General features: G+C 37.6%; 1 protein-coding gene across 1 annotated transcript in view; it reads right to left on the bottom strand.

The window, feature by feature from the left end:
• MIB1 (MIB E3 ubiquitin protein ligase 1) overlaps nucleotides 1–23,782 on the bottom strand; it is a 151,121-nt gene that overhangs the window by 57,213 nt on the left and 70,126 nt on the right. Inside the window, exons 10-11 of the mRNA XM_004465108.5 lie at nucleotides 11,263–11,370; nucleotides 1,537–1,734 (exon numbers count right to left, since the gene is read on the bottom strand). Coding sequence (XP_004465165.1) covers nucleotides 1,537–1,734; nucleotides 11,263–11,370 — 306 coding nt within the window. The remainder of the gene's footprint in view (nucleotides 1–1,536; nucleotides 1,735–11,262; nucleotides 11,371–23,782) is intronic.

Raw genomic sequence — 23,782 nt, 5'->3', positions numbered from 1 at the left:
CTATACCTGGTGACACTAAAAATTCAGTCTTCAACTTGGAATGGACTCTCTCAACCTGGTTTGAACTTACTTCCATGGGTCTCTGATCTCTTTGCCTTATAGTCCCTCTAGTAGCTGCTCCAAACCTTTATCACTTTTCTAAATACCTCTTTTTCAACCTTCCCTTCCCCTACTCCCCAGTCATACCTTCAGCAGATGACCCTGCCTCCCATTTCAGTTAATAAAAAGTCAGCAGGTATAAATTCCCTCTCCTTGAACCAAGTAACACCCCCTGTTTCTCCCCCATGCTCCAATCCTGCCACTCACTTCTAAGGCCACCCTCCAGATCCTGTCAGTTCTAAAATGACTCTACCTCAGAAACATTAGTCTCTAATATTCATTTATCAGGAAAAAATGTATTCTATATGGAGTTTCCACTTGGGGTGATGAAAAGTTTTGGTAATGGATGGTAGTGATGTTAATATACTGTTGTCAAGATAATCAATACTACTGAATCGTATACTTAAAAATGGTTAAAACAAGAAGTTTTATGTTATATATATATATATATATATATATATATAAAACACCCATAATAAATTTTTTTTAAGACTTCCTATTTCTTTCAGCTCTTCTCAAATCCTCACACACACACTCCTACTCTTCTTCTTCACTACTTCTCAGAGATCTAGCTAATCCAGCAATCAATTCCCGGCTATTGTGAAAACTACAAGAAACTTAAGATCCTGACTTCTTTTTTTTTTTTGAGTGGTTATTGAGTTTCAAATTTATACAAAGTACTTTTGACTGATTCAAATAATGCTTTCAGGATCATTTTTATTTTAATAATATGCTACCTAAAACCTATTCAGTTAAAAATAAGCATGATAGAAAAGAGTCTAAAAAGGAACCTAAAAGCTACCAAATTATGTTACTGTGCTTATTTTATCTTGCTATGAAATTATTATGTACTCATACCAAATTGTTATCTGACAGATTATAAAAGACAGGTTGCTTAGTAATCAAATTAAGTAAATAATGGGCATAGCCTACTTTTCCCTTTTCCTATTTTAAGTCAATGGTTACTAAAACTTTGGATAGGAAGAATTATTTGTTAGTTGATCCCTGCTTCAAAAATTACTATATATTTTCCTAAACAGAAAATCTTCTAAGACTAATGACCAAACTAAAGCCCTAAGATAAATTAAGCGACACTTAAAATAATGTAGTTATGAAGTAATTACTGTGATACATTACACTTTTTCTCATGCTCAATGTCTTGATCAAAAAAGTTAAATCATGTCATAAGCTGATTATTTCTGTATGAAGCACCGCATGCCACACTCCAATATGTACATGATCTACTAACACTTTCTAAAAAAGGCTTTTCTAAGAAGGAATATCAGCTAATTTTATTACAGTCTATACCTTGGTACCATTTATTATTACTGATCATACAAAAGAGAACTGATAAAGGAATGTCCACCATAGAACTTAGTACTTCCTTTAATAGGATCCTAGCAATACCTGCAGAATATAATTCTTTAAAGGTTTTACCTGGAGACTAGGATGACAGCCAAAGTCCAGTAAAGTCTTCACGACTTGAAGATGACCTTTATTGACAGCAATATGAAGTGGCGTCTGCCTGCGCTTGTTGCGAGCATTCAAATCAGCACTGCCCCGATGTAGTACTTCTATAACAGCACCTTCATCTCCAAAAGCTGCATGGTGAACTGCTCTATCCCCATCTTTATCCTAAAAATTTGCATTTAAATCTGAATTAGTGAAGATTTTAGAAAGAAAAGTAATCTTCTAAAGTACTATAAGAACAGAATATACCAAGAACTAGATTTGAGAAAAGGAAACACAATGGGGCCAACAAAATAATTAGAAACTAACTAGAACAGTGATTGATGCCAAAGATAAATGGTAAGCCTAGATGAGTATATTATATCATACATTTATTAGACCTATAGTCATTGACAGAAGCAATTCAATCCTTCATTGCACATAATTTATCAGCCATCTTGGTAAGCAACCATAAAAATACACAATAAAAATTTTTAAGAAAATTAAGGAGCAAAAAAAAAAGTTTACAAAGAGTTTTTAGTGAATTATACTAACATTAGTTGAATGATCTTTTTTTTAAGGAGGGCAAATGATATGATCTAAATTAGGTCTTGGGAGGAAGGAATATATAAACATGTTAACACTGATTATCTCAAGGTGGTGAGCATACAGTTTTCTGTATATTTAAGAACAGAAAAAAAATATTAAAATAGTACCTTAAAAGATAAAAACAGAGCATCAACCAGCTTAATTCCATACATATAAAATTCTAAAACTATTTCAGAGTAATCAATAGGTTTTCCTCACCTTCTGTAATGCCATGTTTATGAAAAGATGAGAGTGGGAATAACCTAATTTCTCATATTTAAAAAAAAAATGTTTATCATGCAGTAAAAAAAAATACTATTTTTTAAAGGAAAAAAGTACCTGTATTACATTTCGAAGATCAGAGAGACTATATATAGCTCATACCAAAAAGAAATCTCATTACCTTGCCAGAGGCAGATGGAGAAAGGTATTATTAGGGTATACTGTCTTTATTCCAATATTAACACCCAGATATAGGCATGCTTTGAAGACTTTCTCTACAGCAGTGGTTCCCAACCACAGCCTCAGTCTCTATTTTTTGCAAGGAGTCTGACAATCCACATAGTACCTAGGATTATTTGAACTATTTTTCATAGATAACATAGATAAATACTGTTGTGATTAAATACATTTAAAACAAACAAATAGAATTGAGAACCGTTACTAAACTTGAAGTCGTTTTTGGTCTTTGCACATTTTCTCAAGCAGATATTAAAAGTAAAACCACTCATGTTTTAAAACTTCATAACAGTCTGACAATCTTGAAAAGATAGGAAACCACAACTCAGGAGTACTTCTACCTTACTAATATCATTTCCAGCTGAACCAGGTTATGATTTTTTTGTTATCTGTCAATCATGAGCATAAAGTAACTGGCAACCATCATATGAAGGAGCTGAAATTCAACTCTTGTGCCTCTGAACATTATAAAAAAGTTATTTCAGGAAAACAAATGTCAACGCTTTTTTACCAATAAAACAAACAAATAATAAAAAAAAAAACCCACACATCTGCACACAATATACCCACACATATATAAATAAAATAATTCTTTAATCTCTCTGATAACACATTTCAGTATTTCAGAAACTTCAAATTAGGAAAATCCTAACTCAATCTAGATTTTTTTTTCTGTTACAATTTGTAAGCCTGTCTTGTGGTTCTCCTTTCTATTAAAAAAGGGAACATCAATCCACTAACAGAATAAAAACAGAAACTACTTATAAAGTGTATGAAATACTTATGGTTGTTAAAAAACTACTATTGAAACACTTTCATGCATGTCCCATCAACAGTTATTTATCTAAAAACAAATACTAAAAAATAAAAACACTGATATCTAAGTCAAAAGACAATGTATATGAATTGATAAAAATATGCATCACAAATTAGAAAAATGACAATTAAATATATATCCAGGTTTCGATTCTAAATTAGAAAACCCCAGTTGCAAGAAGACCTAAACTTAAGAGTTTTGTTGCTTTCTTCCAAATCCATCTTAAATACTACAAATAATTCTAAAACATATAGCTCATTATTCTGTCTCTGATACTGGCACCAAATGAGATTTTGAGGTGCACTATTATAGCTGACCTCAATGGATCTGTGAAGGGACCTCAAGTTAAATCTAAAGCTCAACTTGTCTCTCTGTACCCTCCTCCCTCTTCTCTCTACTCTCAAACCTCCAAAACCTGCTTTTTTCCAGTCTTTCCTATCTTAGCTGATAGAATCACCAACCAATCATATGGTTAACAAAATCAGTATCTCTAAATCCTGCTCATCTATTTCTTCTCCAAGCCCCTATATGAAAGCACCAAATTCTACTGCTTTTACTCCTTAATTTATGCTTAAATCTATTGTCTCTTCTCTAAGTCTACCACTAATTAAACGCACACCTTCATTCTCACCTGAACTATTGTCACAGAACTCGCTTCCTGCACTTTATTTTTATCCCAGCTTATTCTTCACACCAAAGTATTCTCTCTGTAAAACCCAAATTTTATACTTAAAACATTTAAATGTCTTGTTACTATATAAAGAACAAATTTCTTGAAGGCCTAGCTCTGCAACTTGAGAGCTACACAACCTTTAAAACTAAGTTCAGGCAACTCCTCTCCTGTGCAAATCCCCTTCTCAAAAAATTAATTCACCTCTTCTTCTATTATACCACTTATCACACTATACTATAATTGTTTCCAAGTCTGTATTTTTTTACCTGGCTTTGAGCTTCTATGTCTTACTCATCTCTAGTCCCAGGACCCCCTAGTACAGTACCTAGTAACTAGTGAGAACCAAAATGGACGCTGAATTGAATCCTTAAAATCTTTAATACCATTGTGACTTTTAACATCTCTTGAACCCACTCACATTTTCAATATATTAATTCATTTATTTCTCCCAAATATTAAAAATAATATTGTACTTAATCATCATTTGCCTTAAAGCTTATCCAATTAATCAAGATAATCAGGAGGGGAGCAGATGTGGTTCAAACGCCTGCTTCCTACATGGGAGATCTTGAGTTTGGATCCCAGTGCCTCCTAAAAACAACAAGCAAGCAAACGAAAAACCAATTCAGGGGCACTGATGTGGCTCAGTAGTTGGGCATTGGCTTCCTACATATGAGGTCCTGGGTTCAATCCCCAGTCCCAGTACCTCAAAAAAAAAAAAAAAAAAGACTATCAGGAAACATAAAAACTCTATTCATATTGAAACCTTACAGGACTGTTTGGGAACGGCATATTCTGGTTCATTCACTCATCCATTCATATGAGTGAATGAGAACTTATTGGATGGTTACTATGAGCTCAGCACTGTTCTGGACACTGAGGATACAACTATGGACGAAATGGACCAGGTCCTGACCTCATAGACCTTACATTCTAGGTGGGGAGACAGAATGTACACAAACTACTTAAATAAAATAAAAATGTTAGACAGTAAAAAGTGCTAAGAGAAAATAAAGCAGGAAAGAAGGGTTGGATAGGAGGGCCAAGGGTCAGGCTCTGAAGATTTGAGTAAACATCTGAAGGAAGCAAGAGGGGAAACCATGTGGATATCTGGGGGAACAGAAGTGGCTTGGACCAGCATAATGGCAGCATGAGTGATGAAAAAGGATTGACTTCTGGATACATTCTGGAGGTAGAGCCAATAGGATTTAGTGGTGGAGCAGATAAGGAATGTGAATAAAAAGAGAAATCAATGATGATTCTAAGACTCAACCTAAGCAACGAAAACAATTACATCCCCCTTTAAACCTTAACCTTTTTGATTTGGACAGTCTCAAACTTTATAGTGTGCTTTCCTGTAAAAGGCATACAGTTGTTTCAATGACTCTTCTCTGGGTCTCATAAATCCTAATCATTCTTTTGACATTCCATGTTTATAACAGTGTCAGATTCTTTGGGGAAGGAGGAAGGTAGAGAGGGTATGGGGAGTACTCTATCAGCAACCTGAATGAACATGGATCCCCCTAGAAAAAATACGTCAATTCCTAGATCATTTCAGGGATTACTGTTCTGAGTCCCGACACAAAAGAATTCCCTTAAAGAGGCCTCTTTGGAGTTCACTTGCCCTTTCCTTCTCACTTTCACAGTTATGTAAAATGTTTCTGCAGTTTGACTTCCACTAACTAGAAAAGCAGAAAGAGTCAAAGTAGCATGTTTCTTGAAAAAGCTCAGTGTATACTTCTGCCAGTTGGAAAGAAATGTCTGATAAGAATAAGCACAGATAATAACACTTTAAATGTCCACAGTGTTCTATAACATAGTATCTAAATTATGTCCTTTATTCCATACCCCAACCCTCTCAGGCATTTCCACAGATGAGGAAACTGAAGCTTAGAGAAATTAAACTTTTTGCCCAATATTTTAGACAGTAACAATGCCATTAAAACTTGGATTTTCTGACAAAAGCTATTACTGTTCCCAACTATTAATCTTCTCCAATCAAAGCAATTTTCATTAACCTAAAATGATAAAACCATTTAAGACTTCTGATAATTTAAGCTTATTTTTATACTATTTGAAAACTTATCAGAATGGATACATTTTTAAAAACTGGTCTTCCATCCAAACACTATGCCATTACTGTTATCAGTAGAGAAAAAAATTAGTGGGGAAAAAAATACTGAGAATCCATGGCAGATCCAAAATTAGCTTAGTGCTGTCAACACACCTAAGATATCACTGTCCTTAGTGGTTTTACCCCTACTTTAAGGAGGAAACAAAATGTAATTCTACTGCATTCAATAGGTCATACATGGAGACAACCCAATTCCCAAAAGAGCAAAATGAATTTTCCCTAAAAAAAGGAAACAGGAAAAAAATGTAATCTTACCACATATTCCAAAGGTATGTGATACCTACCCAAATCATTAATTCAATAATGGCTTAAATCAACTGAAAAATCTATAATACCAGGAGTCAACAAACAACTGTGAACGGCCAGAAAGTAAATATTTTAGGTTATGCGAGCCATATAGTCTCTGTCACAACTCCATGGCTCTGCAGTTGTAGCACAAAAGCAGCCACAGATAACACATAAATGAATGGATGTAGCTGTGTTTTCAATAATACAGATGGAGGATTTGACCTGTAGGCAGTGGTTCGTTGATCCCTGATCTATACTATCTTGAACCTACTTTTAATGCAGATGAAAAAAATGAAAGGTTACAGGAATAACAAGAGAACAAAATATAATCTCTTATCTCCCCAGCCAACTAATGCCAAAACTTGTAATAAAATTAGATTTTTTTAAATTTCTCTCCCCTTCCACCCCTGCAGCTGTCTGACAAAATCAGATTTTAAAAAACCACATTATTATTTTTCATAAATGTAATAAAGGGATGATAAAAGTTTTTTAAAAACCCAAAACTTTTACCTTTTAGGATACATAGTTCAATATTTACAAATGGAATGTGATTTCTGGAATTTGCTTCAAAGTAATCCAGTGGAGAGGTAAGGAGTAAAAAGGTACAGAAAAAACATTACTGGCCATGAATAATAAATAATAATTGAATAACAGTAATGGGATTCATTATACTATCCTCGTTTCTTTTGCATGTTTCCAATTTCCAATAATAAAAAAATAATAAAACCACATCACCTTATAAACAAGATGACAAATAATGAATCACAAATTAAAGCTTGTTTGTAACATTAACAATTTACTCCATCTTTTAAACTGGGTTTCTCAACTTCAGCACTAATGACATTTTGGGCTGGATAATTCTTTATTATGGGGTGCTACATTAGTTTCTCAGCTGATAAAATGAATACCACACAATGGGTTGGTTAATTCCTTAACAACAGGGTTGGTTCACAGCCTCAGAAGCTAGAAAGCTTGCTTCCTCCTGCTGTCGGCATCTTCTGGCTGACCAGCAATCCTTAAGGTTCCTGAGCTTTTCTATCACATAGCAATGTATGTGGTGACATCTTCTTCCTTCGCTTCCAGGTTGCACTGATTTCAGCCTCTGGCTGCTCCCCATGGCTTCATCCTCCACCTGACTTTACTTTGCTTACAGAGGACTCCAGTAATCCAGACTAGAGCCCAATCTGATTCACTTGGGCCACACCTTAACTGAAGGAACATCTTGAAGAGATCTTATTTGCAATGGGTCCATATCCACCAGAAAGCTGACCAAAACCAAGAACATGCCCAAACTGGGTTATACAATTCAACCCAGCAGATGTGCTGTCCTGTGTACTGCAGGATGTTTAGTAGCATCCTTGGTCTTTACCCACTAGATGTCAGTAGTATCAACTCAGTTGTAATAACCAAAAATGTCTCCAGACATTGCCAAATGTCCCATTGGACAAAAATGCTTCAGCTGAGAAGTCCTGTTTCAAACAAACTATATTGCAACTTAATAGACAATGTTAATTCTTAAATCCTAAAAAAAAAAGATTTTGATGAAAAAAATTTTAGACCTAGGCCATGAGTTATATCAATATATTTAACCCAATTTTTAAATGCAACTTTTCCTTTGTCAATTGGGATACTGTACTATTACTTTAAAAAACTGATGTGTAAATATTCCTTTTTTCCACTGCCTATACAAATTACCTCTGTCTACAATGGGTTTTTTTTAAGATTTTTTTTTTCTTTTTCTCCCCTTCTTCCCCCCACCCCATCTGCTCTCTGTGTCCATTTGCTGTGTGTTCTTCTGTGTCTGCTTGCATTCTTGTCATGTGGCACCAGGAATCTATGTCTCATTTTGTTGTGTCATCTTGCTGCATCAGCTCCCTGTGTGTGTGGTGCCACTCCTGGGCAGGCTGCACTTTTTTCACACAGGATGGCTCTCCTTACGGGGCACACTCCTTGCGCGTGGAGCTCCCCTACGTGGGGGGGACACCCCTGCATGGCACGGCACTCCTTGCACGCATCAGCCTGCACGTGGGCCAGCTCACCACATGGGTCAGGTGGCCCTGGGTTTGAACCCTGGACCTCCCATATGATAGGCGGACGCTCTATCAGTTGAGCCAAATCTGCTTCCCTACAATGTTTTTAAAACAGAAAATGCACAGAACGAAAAACCAAACAAGGAGGTACAGTAGAAGTTCACATTCATCTTACTATTAATACTTTAGTATTAGATATAACTTTTAAACTGAAAGATAAATTATTTTCAATTAGCCTACTGACTCCAGCACCAATCATAACATGTTTATATTAAGTTCACCCATTTAAGAGTTCAATTAAATTTTAAAAAAACTATTACTGAAAAACAGTACCAACTTCATTTTTAACTCCATAGATGCTCCATTCTATGCCATCTCTCCTAAGAACAAAAGTCTCTAGACATACAAATGTATAAATAGTCTCATTTTGCCAAGTTTAGTAATTAAATTCTGAATCAGAAAGGATATTTAAAAAATGCAGAAAAAAATTATAGTCTTATTAGCTATAACTAGAAGGGCTTTGGGGTTTTTCAGTAGTTTTTGTTGCTATTATAGTTTCTAGATTCATTAAATTTAAAAATGGGATATCCAAATCAGGGAATTTCACGTCATTCCTCCAAATTGACTAAACCAAAAATAACATTAAGTAATTGCCTTCTATTCACAAAATACTAAATTTAACTTAAGTCTATCCTTCATTACCAAAAAACCTTATAACATACACTGGATTGCTGAATTCATAAGTAAAAAAATGCAATTTAAAATTACTACTGCAAAAGCAAACTAAAATTATATAATTCTAAAAAAATCACAGTAATAAAAAACTACCATATAGTTTATAGACATCTAATATACAAATTTAAATTTTAACCTTTCTTTTTTTAAAAAATATATTTTTTATTTCTCTCCCCTCCATCCCCCCATTGTCTGCCTCTGTGTCCATTCGCTGTGTGTTCTTCTGTGTCCGCTTGTATTCTTGTCAGTGGCACCAGGAATCTGTGTCTCTTTTTGTTGCATCATCTTGCCGTGTCAGCTCTCCGTTTATGTGGTGCCACTCCTGGACAGGTTGCGCCTTTTTTTGGGCAGGGCGGCTCTTCTTACAGGGCACACTCCTTGCATGTGGGGCTCCCCTACACGGGGGACACCCTTGCATGGCATGGCACTCCTTGCGCACATCAGCACTGCACGTGGGTCAGCTCACCACATGGGTCAGGAGGCCCTGGGTTTGAACCCTAGACCTCCTATATGGCAGGCAGACGCTCTATCAGTTGAGCCAAATCCACTTCCCTTAACCTCTTCCTAGGCAAAGAAAATTTCAACTTCAAAAATGATTTATTTATCCCTAAACACAATAGGTTCTTTAGTAGCTGTCCAACAACTCAAAACACATATAACTAGAGAAAAAGTCAAAAGTAACATAATGATAAACGACTTCCCTTTTCAAATATATGTCTCTAAAAATTTTTTAAATAAGAACAGGCTGATCTACCAACATACTCCTTAGAAATTCAAGACCTTTTAAGCTCCCTCTGATGGGAATGCCTTCTGTACCAAATTGCAATTCTGCCTTGTCTAAATTTGATAGAAGTTGACTTATTTTTAAATAATCTTGCACTAGACTAAAACAATGATTCTAACATATTTTTTAGTAAGGAGGCTTTAATTAACTGAGACAAAGCAAGCCATCCTTCATACCACACGTACAGATTCCTAACTGAAACTCCAATAATAGTAATAATAAGGAATATTTGTTTTCCTTTTATAAGAACATAATCCATATTAGAATAAGCACACATATACTGATACTATAAACTCTTTAAAGATCCACAGTAAAGTTAAGAAATAAAAAGAGGCAGCAGACTTGACCCAGTGGTTAGGGTGTCCATCTACCACATGGAAGGTCCGTGGTTCAAACCCCAGGCCTCCTTGACCCGTGTGGAGCTGGCCCATGTGCAGTACTGATGCGCGCAAGGAGTGCCGTGCCACGCAGGGGTGTCCCCCACGTAGGGGAGCCCCACGCGCAAGGAGTGCGCCCCGTAAGGAGAGCCATCCAGCGCAAAAGAAAGTGCAGCCTGCCCAGGAATGGCGCCGCCCACACGGAGAGCTGACACAACAAGATGATGCAACAAAAAGAAACACAGATTCCCGTGCCGCTGACAACAACAGAAGCAGACAAAGAAGACAACGCAGGGAATAGACACAGAGAACAGACAACTGGGGTGGGGGGGAAAGGGGAGAGGAATGAATAAATAAATCTTAAAAAAAAAAAAAAAGACCAAACAAATGTTATGTGACTAGTTCCCTTAAGAGAACAAAAAAAAGCAAGCAAACAAACACAAAGAAAGGACTCTTAAGTGTCACAGAGATGAGGAAAGACCTTGACCTAGAGAATCTATACTTCCCTATCCTGGACTTCCCTCAACCTAGAAAGGTTCTGGAATCTCAACAGCATAGTGGTCCTACTATATTATCAGAAAACTCACCTCCTACCTTCAACTAGGGCTATTTCAACTAGAATATTTGAAGGGGGATGGTGGGTTGATATAGGAAAATAAAAAATGATTCAGGTTGTCTTTGTCAAATTTTTATTTTCAGTCAGACATCAATAAAAGCCCTAGGTGTATATTACATTTCAAGAATAAACAATCCATTTCAAAAAACAGACGTATGCATTTCCAAGATATTAATTCTACTCAAAAATAATTTTCAAGCTTATTTTAGTTACCTCTGCTTCTACATCCACATTTTGCTTCAAAAGTAACTTCAAAATGTCAACATGCCCATTCTGACTAGCAGCTTGCATAGCTGTGTGGCCAGCACATTGTCCATTTACCTAAATAAAAAATAAGACAGGATGAACAAAAGTCATAAATCAGAAAAAAATCAATTTATACATATAGTGTATGTTAAAATCTAGCATACTGTATGATCTTATAATTTAAAATGGTGTTTCATATATCCTAGTAGAGATCACCAGAAACTCTTCTCTAATTTAGAGAATGGAGTCAGGTATTTTTAAAGAAGACTCATGTTCCATTGTACGAAAAGCTATAAGAGAACTGTTCAGGCAATCTGCGAAATTGAAAGAAAGAGGGAGGAAGAGAGGGAGGGAAGTTAAGTTTGTTTTGTATATCTACCTCTATTTAGATGGTTAAATATCAGAGTCCAGGTTTCAATGGAAAGAGCACATATGGAAACTTTTAGAAAAGATATTGGGGGAAGCGGACTTGGCCCAGTGGTTAGGGCGTCCATCTACCACATGGGAGGTCCGCAATTCAAACCCCGGGCCTCCTTAACCCGCGTGGAGCTGGCCCATGTGCAGTGCTGATGCATGCAAAGAGTGCCGTGCCATGCAGGGGTGTCCCCCGCATAGGGAAGCCTCACGCGCAAGGAGTGTGCCCCGTAAGGAGAGCCGCCCAGCACAAAACAAAGTACAGCCTGCCCAGGAATGGCGCCGCACACACGGAGAGCTGACACAACAAGATGACGCAACAAAAAGAGACACAGATTCCCGTGCCACTGACAACAACAAAAGCGGACAAAGAAGACGCAGCAAATAGACACAGAGAACAGACAACCGGGGTGGGGGGGAGGGGAAATAAATAAATAAATAAATCTTTTTTTTAAAAAAAGATATTGGCTATTACAGTATAAATAAAATCAACTCAACAAATTTATCAACTACCAGCTATAGGCAAACTACCATGAAGGATAAATAAATGAGTTGGCAGGAAAGCTATGTATGAGTAACTAATATGTTATAAAGCAGTTACTTTCAAACCTTTCCTTCACGTCAGGTGGTTGTGCACATGTGTGACACCTATGAATATACCCAGGGCTAAGGGCAATTCTTTAACTCTACCCCTTTCACTCCTATCCAAAAAATAAAAGATGATTGAAGATGGTAGCCTGACAATACATGGTTACATCCTTTCCCTCCTCAGATGAAATTAAAATAATTTAAAAAGCAAAAAGCTATAAAGAGAAAGGAAAGGTGAAATGAGAAAAAACAAAATTTTTTTAAAAAGAGGGAAAACAAAGAAATGTTAATTGATTTTACAAGGAAGAAGAAACTAGAGCCTAAAAGAGAACAGAGAACCTAAGGCAAACTCAAAGCCTACAGATATGAGCACATCAGAGGGCTAATAAGAGGGATACTGTAGTCAATCTTACATGCAATGGCCACACTTCAGGCTCACTGCTTCAACTCAAAGACAGAAGCTTCATTGCTGTGCACCTAATCCCTAGATAGGAAAAAGGCATCGTCCCATAAAGAACTAAACAGCTGAAGAGAACAGACCCCCTACATGATGGCATTTAGAGATCCCCGATAATTCCACATACCAAATCGCCATAATGCAAGGTCCCTCAATAAGACCTGTCCAGGTATAGAGAACTACCAATCAACTTATAACGTCTGATTCAAGCACGAATGGGCAAGAACAGAGATTTGAGTAAGACTTCAAACACACACAAAAGAAAAAAAAAAAAACAATGAAAAAATAAGTTACTCTGAAAGAAACAAATGGAGGGGGAAAAACTTAGGAAAAAAACTTCAAATAGAGATGTTCGATAAGACTGTTCTTGTTAAAAATCAGGAGCAGGCTATGACAGAAAACAGCTAAAATGAAAAAAATTGCACTAGAAGAGCTGGAAGATGAATAGATACAAGGTAAGAGACTGTTGCTTTCCAGTATTATTAATATAAAACAATAAATCAATTTTATTAATATTAATAAAACATACAATTCATCCAAGATGTACAATCTAATGGTATTTGATATAATCACATAGTTGTACATTCATTACTTCAATCATTATTGGAGCATTTTCATAATTTCAATACTATAACTAATTATAATAATAAAAAACTTGAGTGGTCTATATATCTTTAAAAAAATAGACAATATAAAATTTTCAAAAAAAAATTTTAACTGGCAATGTAACCTGCCAAAATGTGAAAGTACTGTGCACTATTAAATTGAATTTTTTAAAAATTAAAAATAAAGAAAAAAGACAAAAAAACGAACAAGAAAGTTCTTCACCTCTCAATCTCTCTATGATTCTACTGTCATACAGTAGAATCACATTCTTACACATTTATTTATTTTTAAGCAGTTTTCTTGAGATATATCCAAAGTGTATAATCAATGGCTTTTAGTCTAATCACAATGTTGTGTATTCATCACCAGAAAAGATTTCAGACCAATACCATTATTCCAAAAAGAAAAATCCCACAGCCCTTAGCAGTCACCTCTCAATCCCTCTATTCTTTCCCAGCTTTACATAACCACTAATCTAACTTGATCTTTATTAATTGAATTTTATTTACTTTTTTTTTTTAAGAAGCTACTGGGGAATGACGACCTTGTAATGGGAAGCAGGAGCTCAATGACTAAGCTATACCTGTTCCCGTATATTTACATTTTATATAAATGCAATCTTACAAAATGTAGTACTTTGTCTCTGGTTTCTCTCACTTAGCATGTGTTCTTTCTGTCTAATATTAACATCTTGTAGTATTAACATATATTAGTTCAGTTTCAAAGAAAAAGTCTTATTTTTGCAATTTTACCCACATTCATATTTCACATGCAATATTACTATATGCTATATAGTTTCATGTTACATTTTTTAGTTTTCCTTTTAGTAATATACATGACTGTAGATAGCCCCTTTAAACCACCATCATACCCATATAACAGTACTGCTGGTTACCAACACCATGTTTTGCTTTCACCTTTTCTACTCATTTCCAAAGATTAATCCATATCCTTGTCACCAATTCTGCACAAGTTAACCCTCAGCTTTCCATTCTTTCAACCTCATTCTAGTTTCTGCTGAGCCATATTCATTATTAATTCCATGAAATTACACAGTATATTTAGTTCACAGCAGCGCAATCATACAGTATTTGACCTTTCATGTAGTTTGCTTCATAATGTCCTCTAGGTTCATCCATGTTGTCATATGCTCCACAACTTCATTTCTTCTCACAACTGCACAATATTCCATCGTGTGTATACACCAGTTTGTTAATCCAATCAGTTGATGGACAACTGGGTTTCCATCTTTTGGCAATCGTGAATAGTGCTGCTATGAACATCGATGTGCAGGTGTCTGTTCATGTCACTGTGCTCAGTTCTTCTGGGTATATACCCAGTAGCAGTATTGCTATGACATGTGGCAAATCTATATTCAAATTCTTTAGGAACTGCCAAACAGTCCCCCACAATAGCTGTACTATTCTACATTCCCACAAACAGTGAATAAGTATCTCCATCTCTCCACATCCTCTCCAACACTTTTGTTCTGTCTTTTTAATAGGAGCCATTCTAATAGGTGTGAAATATTATCTCGTAGCTTTGATTTGCATATCCTTAGTTGCTAGTGATGTTCAACATTTTTTCATGTGTTTTTTTTCCTGCCATTTATATTTCTTCTTTGCACAAATGGCTATTAAAGTTTTTTTCCCATTTTTAAATTTTATCTTTGTCTTTTTATTGTTAAGTTATAGCATCTCTTTATACGTCATGGTTATTAAACTCTTTTCAGATACATGGTTTCCAAATATTTTTTCCCATTGAGTTGGCTGCATTTTCACCCTTTTTTTCAAAGTCCTTTGAGGCGCAAAAGTGTTTAATTTTGACGAGGTTCCATTTATCTATTTTTTCTTTTGTTGTACATGCTTTGCATATAAGGTCCAAGAACCACAAAGTCTTTAAGACATTTACCTATAGTTTCTTCTATTACTTTCATGGTCCTGGCTTTTATATTTAGGTTGTTGATACATTTTAAGTTGATTCTTGTATAGGATGTGAGATAAGGGTTCTCTTTTACTCTTTAGGTTATAGATATCCAGTTCTCAGGCATCATTTGTTGAAGAGACTGTTTTGTCCCATCAACATGGCTTTGGTAGAATTGTTGAAAACCAGTTGGTCGTAGAGGTGAGGGTTTATTTCTGGACTCCCAATTCTGTTTTATGGATCAATGAGTCTATTTATATGCCAATACCAAGGTGTTTTGTCCACTGTAGCTCCGTAGTATGTTTCAAGGCCAGGCAGTGAAATTCCACTCTCATCCCTCTTTTTTAGAATGGTTTTTGGCTAGTCAAGTGCACTTTCCCTTAAAAATGAATTTAGTAATTGCCTTTTCTATTTCTGTAAAGTAGGCTATACTTTTGATTGGTATTGCATTGAATCTATAAATCAGTTTGTGTAAGAATGACATCGTCATATTTAGTCTTCCAACCCATAAGCACGGAATGTCTTTCCATTTCTTTAGATCTTCACTGATTGATTTAAGCATTCTTTTTTTTTTTTTGGTAGTTTTCTGCATATAGCTCTTGTACTTATTTGATTAAATTGATTCCTAGGTACTTGAGTCTTTTTGTTGCTATTATAAATGGAATTTTTTCCGATTTCCTCCTCAGATTTTTCAATACTAGTGTACAGAAACATCACTGATTTTTGCATGCTGACCTTGTATCCTCCACTTTTATTAACTCCTTTACTAGCTCAAGTAGCTTTGCCCTAGACATTTCAGAATTTTCTAAATATAGGATCATGTCATCTGCAAATAGTGAGAGTTTTACTTCCTCTTTTCCTATTTAGATGCCTTTATTTATTCTTTTCCTTGTCTAATTGCTCTAGCTAGAACTTGTAACACAATATTGAATAACAGTGGTAACAGTGGGCATCCTTTTCTTGTTCCTGATCTTAAAGGGAAAGATTACAACTTCTCCCCATTGAGTACGATGTTGTTGTGTGATTTTCATATATGCCTTTTATCATTTTGAGGAAATTTCCTTCTATTCCTATCTTTTGAAGTCTTTTCATCAAGAAAGGATGCTTAATTTTATCAAATACCTTTTCTGCATCAATCAAGATGATGTGTTTTTTTAGCTTCAATTTATTAATGTGGTGTAGTACATTAATTTATTTTCTCATGGTGAACCACCCTTGTGTACCAGGAATAAACCCTACTTAATCGTGGTGTGCAAGTCTTTTAATATGCTGTTGGATTTGATTTGCAAGTATTTTGTTGAGAATTTTAGCATCTATTTTCATTAGAGAGATTGGTCTGTAATTTTCTTTTCTTGTAATGTCTTTAGCTTTGGTAGGAGGGTGATATTGGCTTCATAAAATATGTTGTGCAATCTTCCATCCTTTTCAATTTTTTGGAAATGTTTAAAAAGAATTGGTATTAATTCGCGAAATGCTTGGTTGAAGTCATCTGGTCATGGACATTTCTTTGTTGGGAGATTTTTGATGACAGATTCAATCTCTTTAAAACTGGTTTGTTAAACTGTCTTATTTCATGTAGCATCAGTCTAAGTTGTGCATTTCTAGAAATTTGTCCATTTCATCTAGGTTTTCTAGTTTGTTCACATACAATTTCTCATAATATCCTCTTTTAAAGAAAAAGAGTCATTCATTCATTCATTCATTTATATCCCCATGCTTTGTGTCCATTTGCTGTGCGTCCTTCTGTGTCCGCTTGTCTTTTCTTTAGACAGCACCAGGAACCGGTCCTGGGACCTTCTGGAGTGGGAGAGAGGTGCTCAATTTCTTGTGCCACCTCACCTCCCTGATCTGCTGTCTCTTATTGTTTCTCTCCTCTTCTCTCCTCTATGAGTCATTTTGTGGCATCACCTTGCTGCACCTGCTCTCCGCTCAGGCCAGCTTGCTGTGAGGGCCAGCATGCCTGCAAGGGCCAGCACTCTGCATAGGCCAGCTCTCCACTCGGGTCAGCTCACTACGCAGGCCAGCTTGCCTTCACCAGGAGGCCCCGGGACTCAAACCCTGGACCTCCCACATGGTAGACAGGAGCCCAATCACTTGAGCCACATCTGCTTCCCATAATATCCTCTTACGATCCTTTTTATTTCTGTGGGGTCACTTCTAACATCTCCCCTTTCTTTCTGATTTCATTTATTTGTGTCTTCACTTGTTTATTTCTTTGTTAGTCTAGTTAAGGGAGTGTCAATTATACTGCTCTTCTTAAAGAACCAGCTTTTGGGAAACGGACTTTGGACCAGTGGTTAGGGCGTCCGTCTACCACATGGGAGGTCCGCAGTTCAAACCCCGGGCCTCCTTGACCCGTGTGGAGCTGGCCCATGCGCAGTGCTGATGCGCGCAAGGTGTGCCCTGCCACGCAGGGTGTCCCCCGCGGAGGGGAGCCCCACGCGCAAGGAGTGCACCCGTAGGGAGAGCCGCACCCAGCGCGAAGGAAAGTGCAGCCTGCCGAGGAATGGCGCCGCCCACACTTCCCGTGCTGCTGACAACAGAAGCGGACAAAGAAACAAGATGCAGCAAAAAGACACAGAAAATAGACAACCGGGAGAGGGGAGGGAATTAAATAAATAAAAATAAATCTTTAAAAAAAAAAAAAAAAAGAACCAGCTTTTGCTTTTGCTGATTTTCTTTTTGTTGTTGGTCTCAATTTCATTTACTTCTGCTCTAATCTTTATTATTTCCCCCTGCTTGCTTTGGGAATGATTTGCTATTCCTTTTCTAATTTCTCCAGTTCTTCAGCTAGATCTTTGATTTTAGTTTTTGGTTTTTTTTTTTTTTTTGAGGTACTGAGGATTCAACTTCGTATGTAGCAAGCCGGGGTTCAATCACTGACCCACATCTGCTTCCCTGAGTTAGTTTTTTCATTTCTTTTGCTAGTTTTTTGTTTCTGGCTTTTTCAAGAGGCACCAGGAACTGAACCTGGGACCTCCCATGTAGGAGGTAGGAGCTCAACATTTGAGCCACATCCACTCCCTTCTATTTTATTATAGGTATTTAGGGCTATAAATTTCCCTCTCAGAATTGCATTCACTGCATCACATATATTTTGATAAGTTGTATTCTCATTTTCAGTTGTCTCAATATATTTAGTAATTTCATACAATTTCTTCTTTGACCAACTGGTTATGTAGGAGTGTGTTGTTCATCAATAAAACAAATAACACATTTGTTATTTTACCTCTTTCCCTCTATTATTGATTTCTAGTTTCATTCCATTATGATCTGAGAATTTCAATCTCTTTATATTTATTGAGACTTACATTGTGACTTAATATGTAGTCTATGCTGAAAAAAGATCCATGAGCACTTGAGAAAAATGTACAACCCACTGAATTTGTATACAACATTATGTATGTGTCTGTTAGGTCTAACTCATTTATTATTTTGCTCAAGTTCTCTGTTTCCTCTGTTGATCTTCTAAGTTGTTCTATCTAATGATGTGGGTAGTGTGCTGAAGTCTCCAATGATTATTGTAGAAATGTCAATTTCTCCCTTCCTTCAGTTTTGCCAGAGTTTGTCTCACTCATTTTGGGGCACCCTAGTTAGGCACATAGATATTATGACTTATTTCTTCATGGTGGATTGTCCCTTCTATTAATATATAATGACTTTCTGTATCTCTCAACACTTTTTGCATTTAAGTCTGTTTTGTCCAATATTGGTGTAACTACTCCTGATTTTTTTTGGTTACTGATAGCATGGAATGTCTTTTTACAAGCTTCACTTTCAGCCAGTTTATATCCCTGGGTCTAAAGTGAGTCTCTTGTAGGCGGTATATGGATGGCTCATAGCTTTTTATCCATTCTGTCAGCCTGTATCTTTAAAAAAAATTTTTTTTTTCAGGTACCAGGGCCAGGGATTGAACCCAGAACCTCATATGTGGGAAGCCACTCAACCACTGAGTCACATCAGCTCAATGAGTTGGTTTTTGCATTTGTTTGCTTGTTGTTTTTTCTTTGTTTTTAGGAGGGACCAGAGACCAAACCTAGGACCTCCCATGTGGTAAGGGGGCACTCAACTGCTTGAGCCACATCCACTCCCATTCACATTCAATATGCATTATTTACTTCCACCATTTTATTCTTTGGTTTTCTTATGTCATATCTTATTTTCATCTATCTTTTTATTCTTTTGCTTATTCTTTCTGCTTCTCTTCTCTCCTCCAAGCCTCTCTCTCCTGTCTTGTCTTTTAGTCTTTTTCACGAAGTCTCTTAGTTTCTGTTCATTTGTGATTATTTTAAACTCACTTTCATATTTGAAGGACAATTTTGTTGAATAAAGAATTCTCAGCTGGCAGTTTTTCTCTTTTAGTATCCTAATTGTAACATACCACTATCTTCTCGCCTCCATGGTTTTTTATGAGAAATCTGTGCTAAGTCTATTGGATGTCCCTCATATGGGATGGTTTGCTTCTCCCTTGCTGTCCTTAGAATTTTCTCTTTATCTTTGATGTATGACATTCTGAATCGTATGTGTCTTGAGATAGGTCTATTCACATTTATTCTGATTGGAGTACGCTGCGCTTCTTGGACATATAAGTTCATTTCTTTCATAAGAGCGGGGAAATTTTGAGCCATTATTTCCTCTTTCTGCCCCTTTTCCCTCCTCTTCTATCTCTAGAACTCCCATGAAACACATGTTGTTGTGTTTTATGTTATTATTTGAGCTCCTGCTTAATTTTTCCTATTCTTTTCTCTCTTCAATTTCAGCTGTTCTGTCTACAACACTGCTTATTCTTTCTTCTATCATTTCGAGTCTGCTGTTGTATGCCGCTAATGTGTTTTTCATCTTACCTACCATGTCTTTCATTCCCATGAGCTCTGTTATTTTTTATTCAGGTTTTCAAATTCTTCTTTGTGCTCTCAGTGTCTCTTTTTTTTTTTTAAGATTTATTTCTCTCCCTTTCCCACCAGCCCTGTTGTCTGCTGTGTCCATTCATTGTGTATTCTTCTGCGTCTGCTTGCACTCTTGTCAGCGGCACCAGGAAACCGCATCTCTGTTTTTTTGCTGCATCATCTTGCTGCATCAGCTCTCCGTGTATGCGGTGCCAGTCCCAGGCAGGCTGCACTTTTTTCATACAGGGCAGCAATCCTTGCGGGGCACACTCCTTGCACATGGGGCACCCCTACACAGGGGGACACCCCTGCATGGCATGGCACCACTGTGCGTGGGCCAGCTCACCACATGGGTCAGGAAGCCCTGGGTATCGAACCCTGGACGCTCCATATGGTAGGCAGATGCTCTATTAGTTGAGGCACATCTGCTTCCCTCCCAGTGTCTTCTTGATGACCTTTATCTCTTTAGCCATGTTGTCTTTCAACTCCTTGATTTTAGAAATTTGTGTGCATTTCAGGATTAGTTGTCTCAAATCCTGTTTCTCTTCTGGGGCTTCTATATATTCATTTCCTTGGGCCATTTCTTCCATTTTCTTAGTATAGCTTATAATTTTTTGCTGATGTATAGGAATCTGATTAGGATGGTAGGTTTACTCTGATGTTCAATTTCTCTGTTTTTTACATAGGGATTTAGTGGCAGGAGGCTGTGTGTTACTGCTGTTTTTCGATTCTTGATTTAACCTGTTCTGGATCTTTAGGATTGCCCCTTTCAGTTGCTCAAATCTGGGCCCTGGAACCAGTAATAAGCTGCAGATCCACTTCCAAGGGTCTTGGGGAGGGAAAATGTAAAGATCAGAAGAAGTCTCTCTTATTAATTTAATTTCCACATGTGCACTTCCTTGTTCTACCAGCTGATGGTGGTGTTTGGCAGCCCTCCCAGTTTGAAGCCTGATCAGGGTGTGCTTGCTGCAACAGGGACTGGATCAATGTGATGGAGGATCCTGCCTGGAGGCTAACAGCCTCATAATTCAAACTTCCTCAAAAGCAGTTCTCCAACTGCTTGGTGGCAGCCCCTTCCCTTTTCCAGGTAGGGAATAATTCCACTCCACTCTGTGTCTTCAAAAACCAATACTGGGGAAGTGGACTTGACCCAGTGGTTAGGGCGTCTGTCTACCAAATGGGAGGTCCATGGTTCAAACCCCGGGCCTCCTTGACCCGTGTGCAGCTGGCCCACATGCAGTGCTGATGCATGCAGAGAGTGCCGTGCCATGCAGGGGTGTCCCCGCGTAGGGGAGCCCCATGCTCAAGGAGTGTGCTCCGTAAGGAGAGCCACCTGGCGCAAAAGAAAGTGCAGCCTTCCCAGGAATGATGCCCCACACACACAGAGCTGACACAACAAGATGATGCAACAAAAAGAAACACAGATTCCCATGCCGCTGACAACAGAAGCAGACAAAGAAGACGCAGCAAACAGACACAGAGAACAAAAATACATAAATAAATCTTAAAAAAAAACCCAAAAAACAATACTGGTCAGTAGAGAGGGAGAATGACAGTCAGATCTCTTCAGGCTCTTGCTGGCTCCTATGACAAACAACAGTGCAGCCCCACCTGGCCTGGAAAGGCTCATGGACACAGCAGACCTAATTTGTGGGTCAAAAGCTGAGTCAGCCTTAGGTTGTGTCCCTCTCTCTCCCTCCTTTCCTGGGGAGATGAATCCCTGGGGTCCTCTCTGATTTAGCTGCAGCCCTGATACCTGAAAATTCAAGTGTCTATAGGGTGGGGGACTATGCCAGCAGTTGCAGCTACTGCTTTTAACTCACAGTTTTGCCGTCACAATTCTTTTCCTTTGCCCCCCCACCCCTCTTCTGGGTGGTGTCCTAATCCCTAGAAGGTTTTTTTCCCAGACTATTTATGCCTGTGCTTTAGCTATTTTCCTGGGAAAGAAGAAAGTCCCATATCTTTTTAGTCCATCTTCCTAGAAGTCTATATTATAATACTTTAAAAAGTATACGAACCACCAGACATGGCTCAAGCAGTTGGGCTCCTGTTTACCACACAGGAGGTCCAGGGTTCAATGTCCAGGGCCTCCTGGTGAAGGCGACCTGACCCGCACGCAAGCTGGCCCATGCAGGAGTGCTGCACTGCATGGGAGTGCTGTCCTGCACAGGAGTGCCAGCCGACATGGAGAGCTGGTGCAGCAAGATGACACAACAAGAGACACAGAGGAGAGACAAGAAGAGACATAGTAGAACAGGGAGCTGAGGTGGTGCAAGAGAATGATCACCTCTCCCGCTCCGCAAGGTCCCAGGATGGGTTCCCGAAGCCGCCTAATGAGAATACAAGCAGACACAGAACACACAGCAAATGGACACAGAGAGCAGACAATGGGGGTGTGGAGGTGGGAGAGATATAAATAAATCTTTAAAAAAAAAAAAAAGTATATGAATATTAGTGGGTTTTTTTTTTGGGGGGGGAGCAGGGGAGATACCGGAGATTGAACCCAGGACCTCATACATAAGAAGCAGGCACTCAACTTCTGAGCTATACCACTTCCCTGTATTAGTGTTTTTTGATGAAAGGATAGGTTGCATTTATTTTCATCACTTCCTGAAACTTTACTAAAAGAAGAGCATTTTTTTTCTTTAAAGCCTTAATCCATAAGGATAATTAAAACAAGAAAGAAAACAGGAAAAAAATATGCACACACATGTTCACACATATACATAGACACACGTATATACACTGAAGGGGATTAACAAGTAGAACTTACTTAATCGTATAAGAAAGCCAAATCCTAAACCTGCCAAAAGAAAGCCTAGAAGTAACCCTAAGGCTGATAAATGCCAAAAGTTCATAATTGATTACTGGATATCTTTGGAAATGGGGGTAAATTCAGGAGTATGTACTAAAAGCAAAACGACTGGTTGAAAGTCTGTTTTAAAAAGCTACGATAAGTGGGACTATATGGAAATCTCCTATATTTTCAGTGTAACATTTATGTAATCTAAAGTTTCTTTAAAAATAAAGAGGAAAAAAAAACAAGCTATGATGCCCCTCACCAACACTGCACACCACCAACCCGCCCTCACCCTAACAGAAATCTGAAAGCTTCTCTGGAACAGGTAAAACAGTCTCTAGCCAACAGGAACCAGCACTATAAAGAGTGGGGCACAGTACTAAAATCAGAAGTTGTATGTAAATATTTACATGCTCAATGCTTCAAGCCCAGGCCCTCTCCCCCTTAATCAATTTACACACCACTGAAAAATCAAGCTTCCTCTCTGGGCTGTCAGACCAGTCCAAGAGAAAAAAAACTAATGACTGATACCAGGAGTAACCCCAGGGTTCCACCCGACAGTGAAACCAGAGTGGAAAAACCCACTCAGACATAACATAAGGGCTTTCAAAACAGCTATTACTCCATACTCGTATAGACGAATGGGAAACCAAGGATCACCAGACCTCTGAGGAATAGCTTCTGACATGAAAGAGACCAAAACAAAGAAGAATAACTTAGAGCAGACAAAAAATTAAGCAGAACAAGAGAACTTAGAACAAAAACCTTACCAATAATAAACTCAGTGAGAAAGAGACAGCCCTTCATCTTTTA

The sequence above is a fragment of the Dasypus novemcinctus genome, chromosome 16 (assembly GCF_030445035.2).
Source record: "Dasypus novemcinctus isolate mDasNov1 chromosome 16, mDasNov1.1.hap2, whole genome shotgun sequence".
Lineage (NCBI taxonomy): Eukaryota > Metazoa > Chordata > Mammalia > Cingulata > Dasypodidae > Dasypus > Dasypus novemcinctus.
This window is presented reverse-complemented; position numbering and strand designations above follow the sequence as displayed.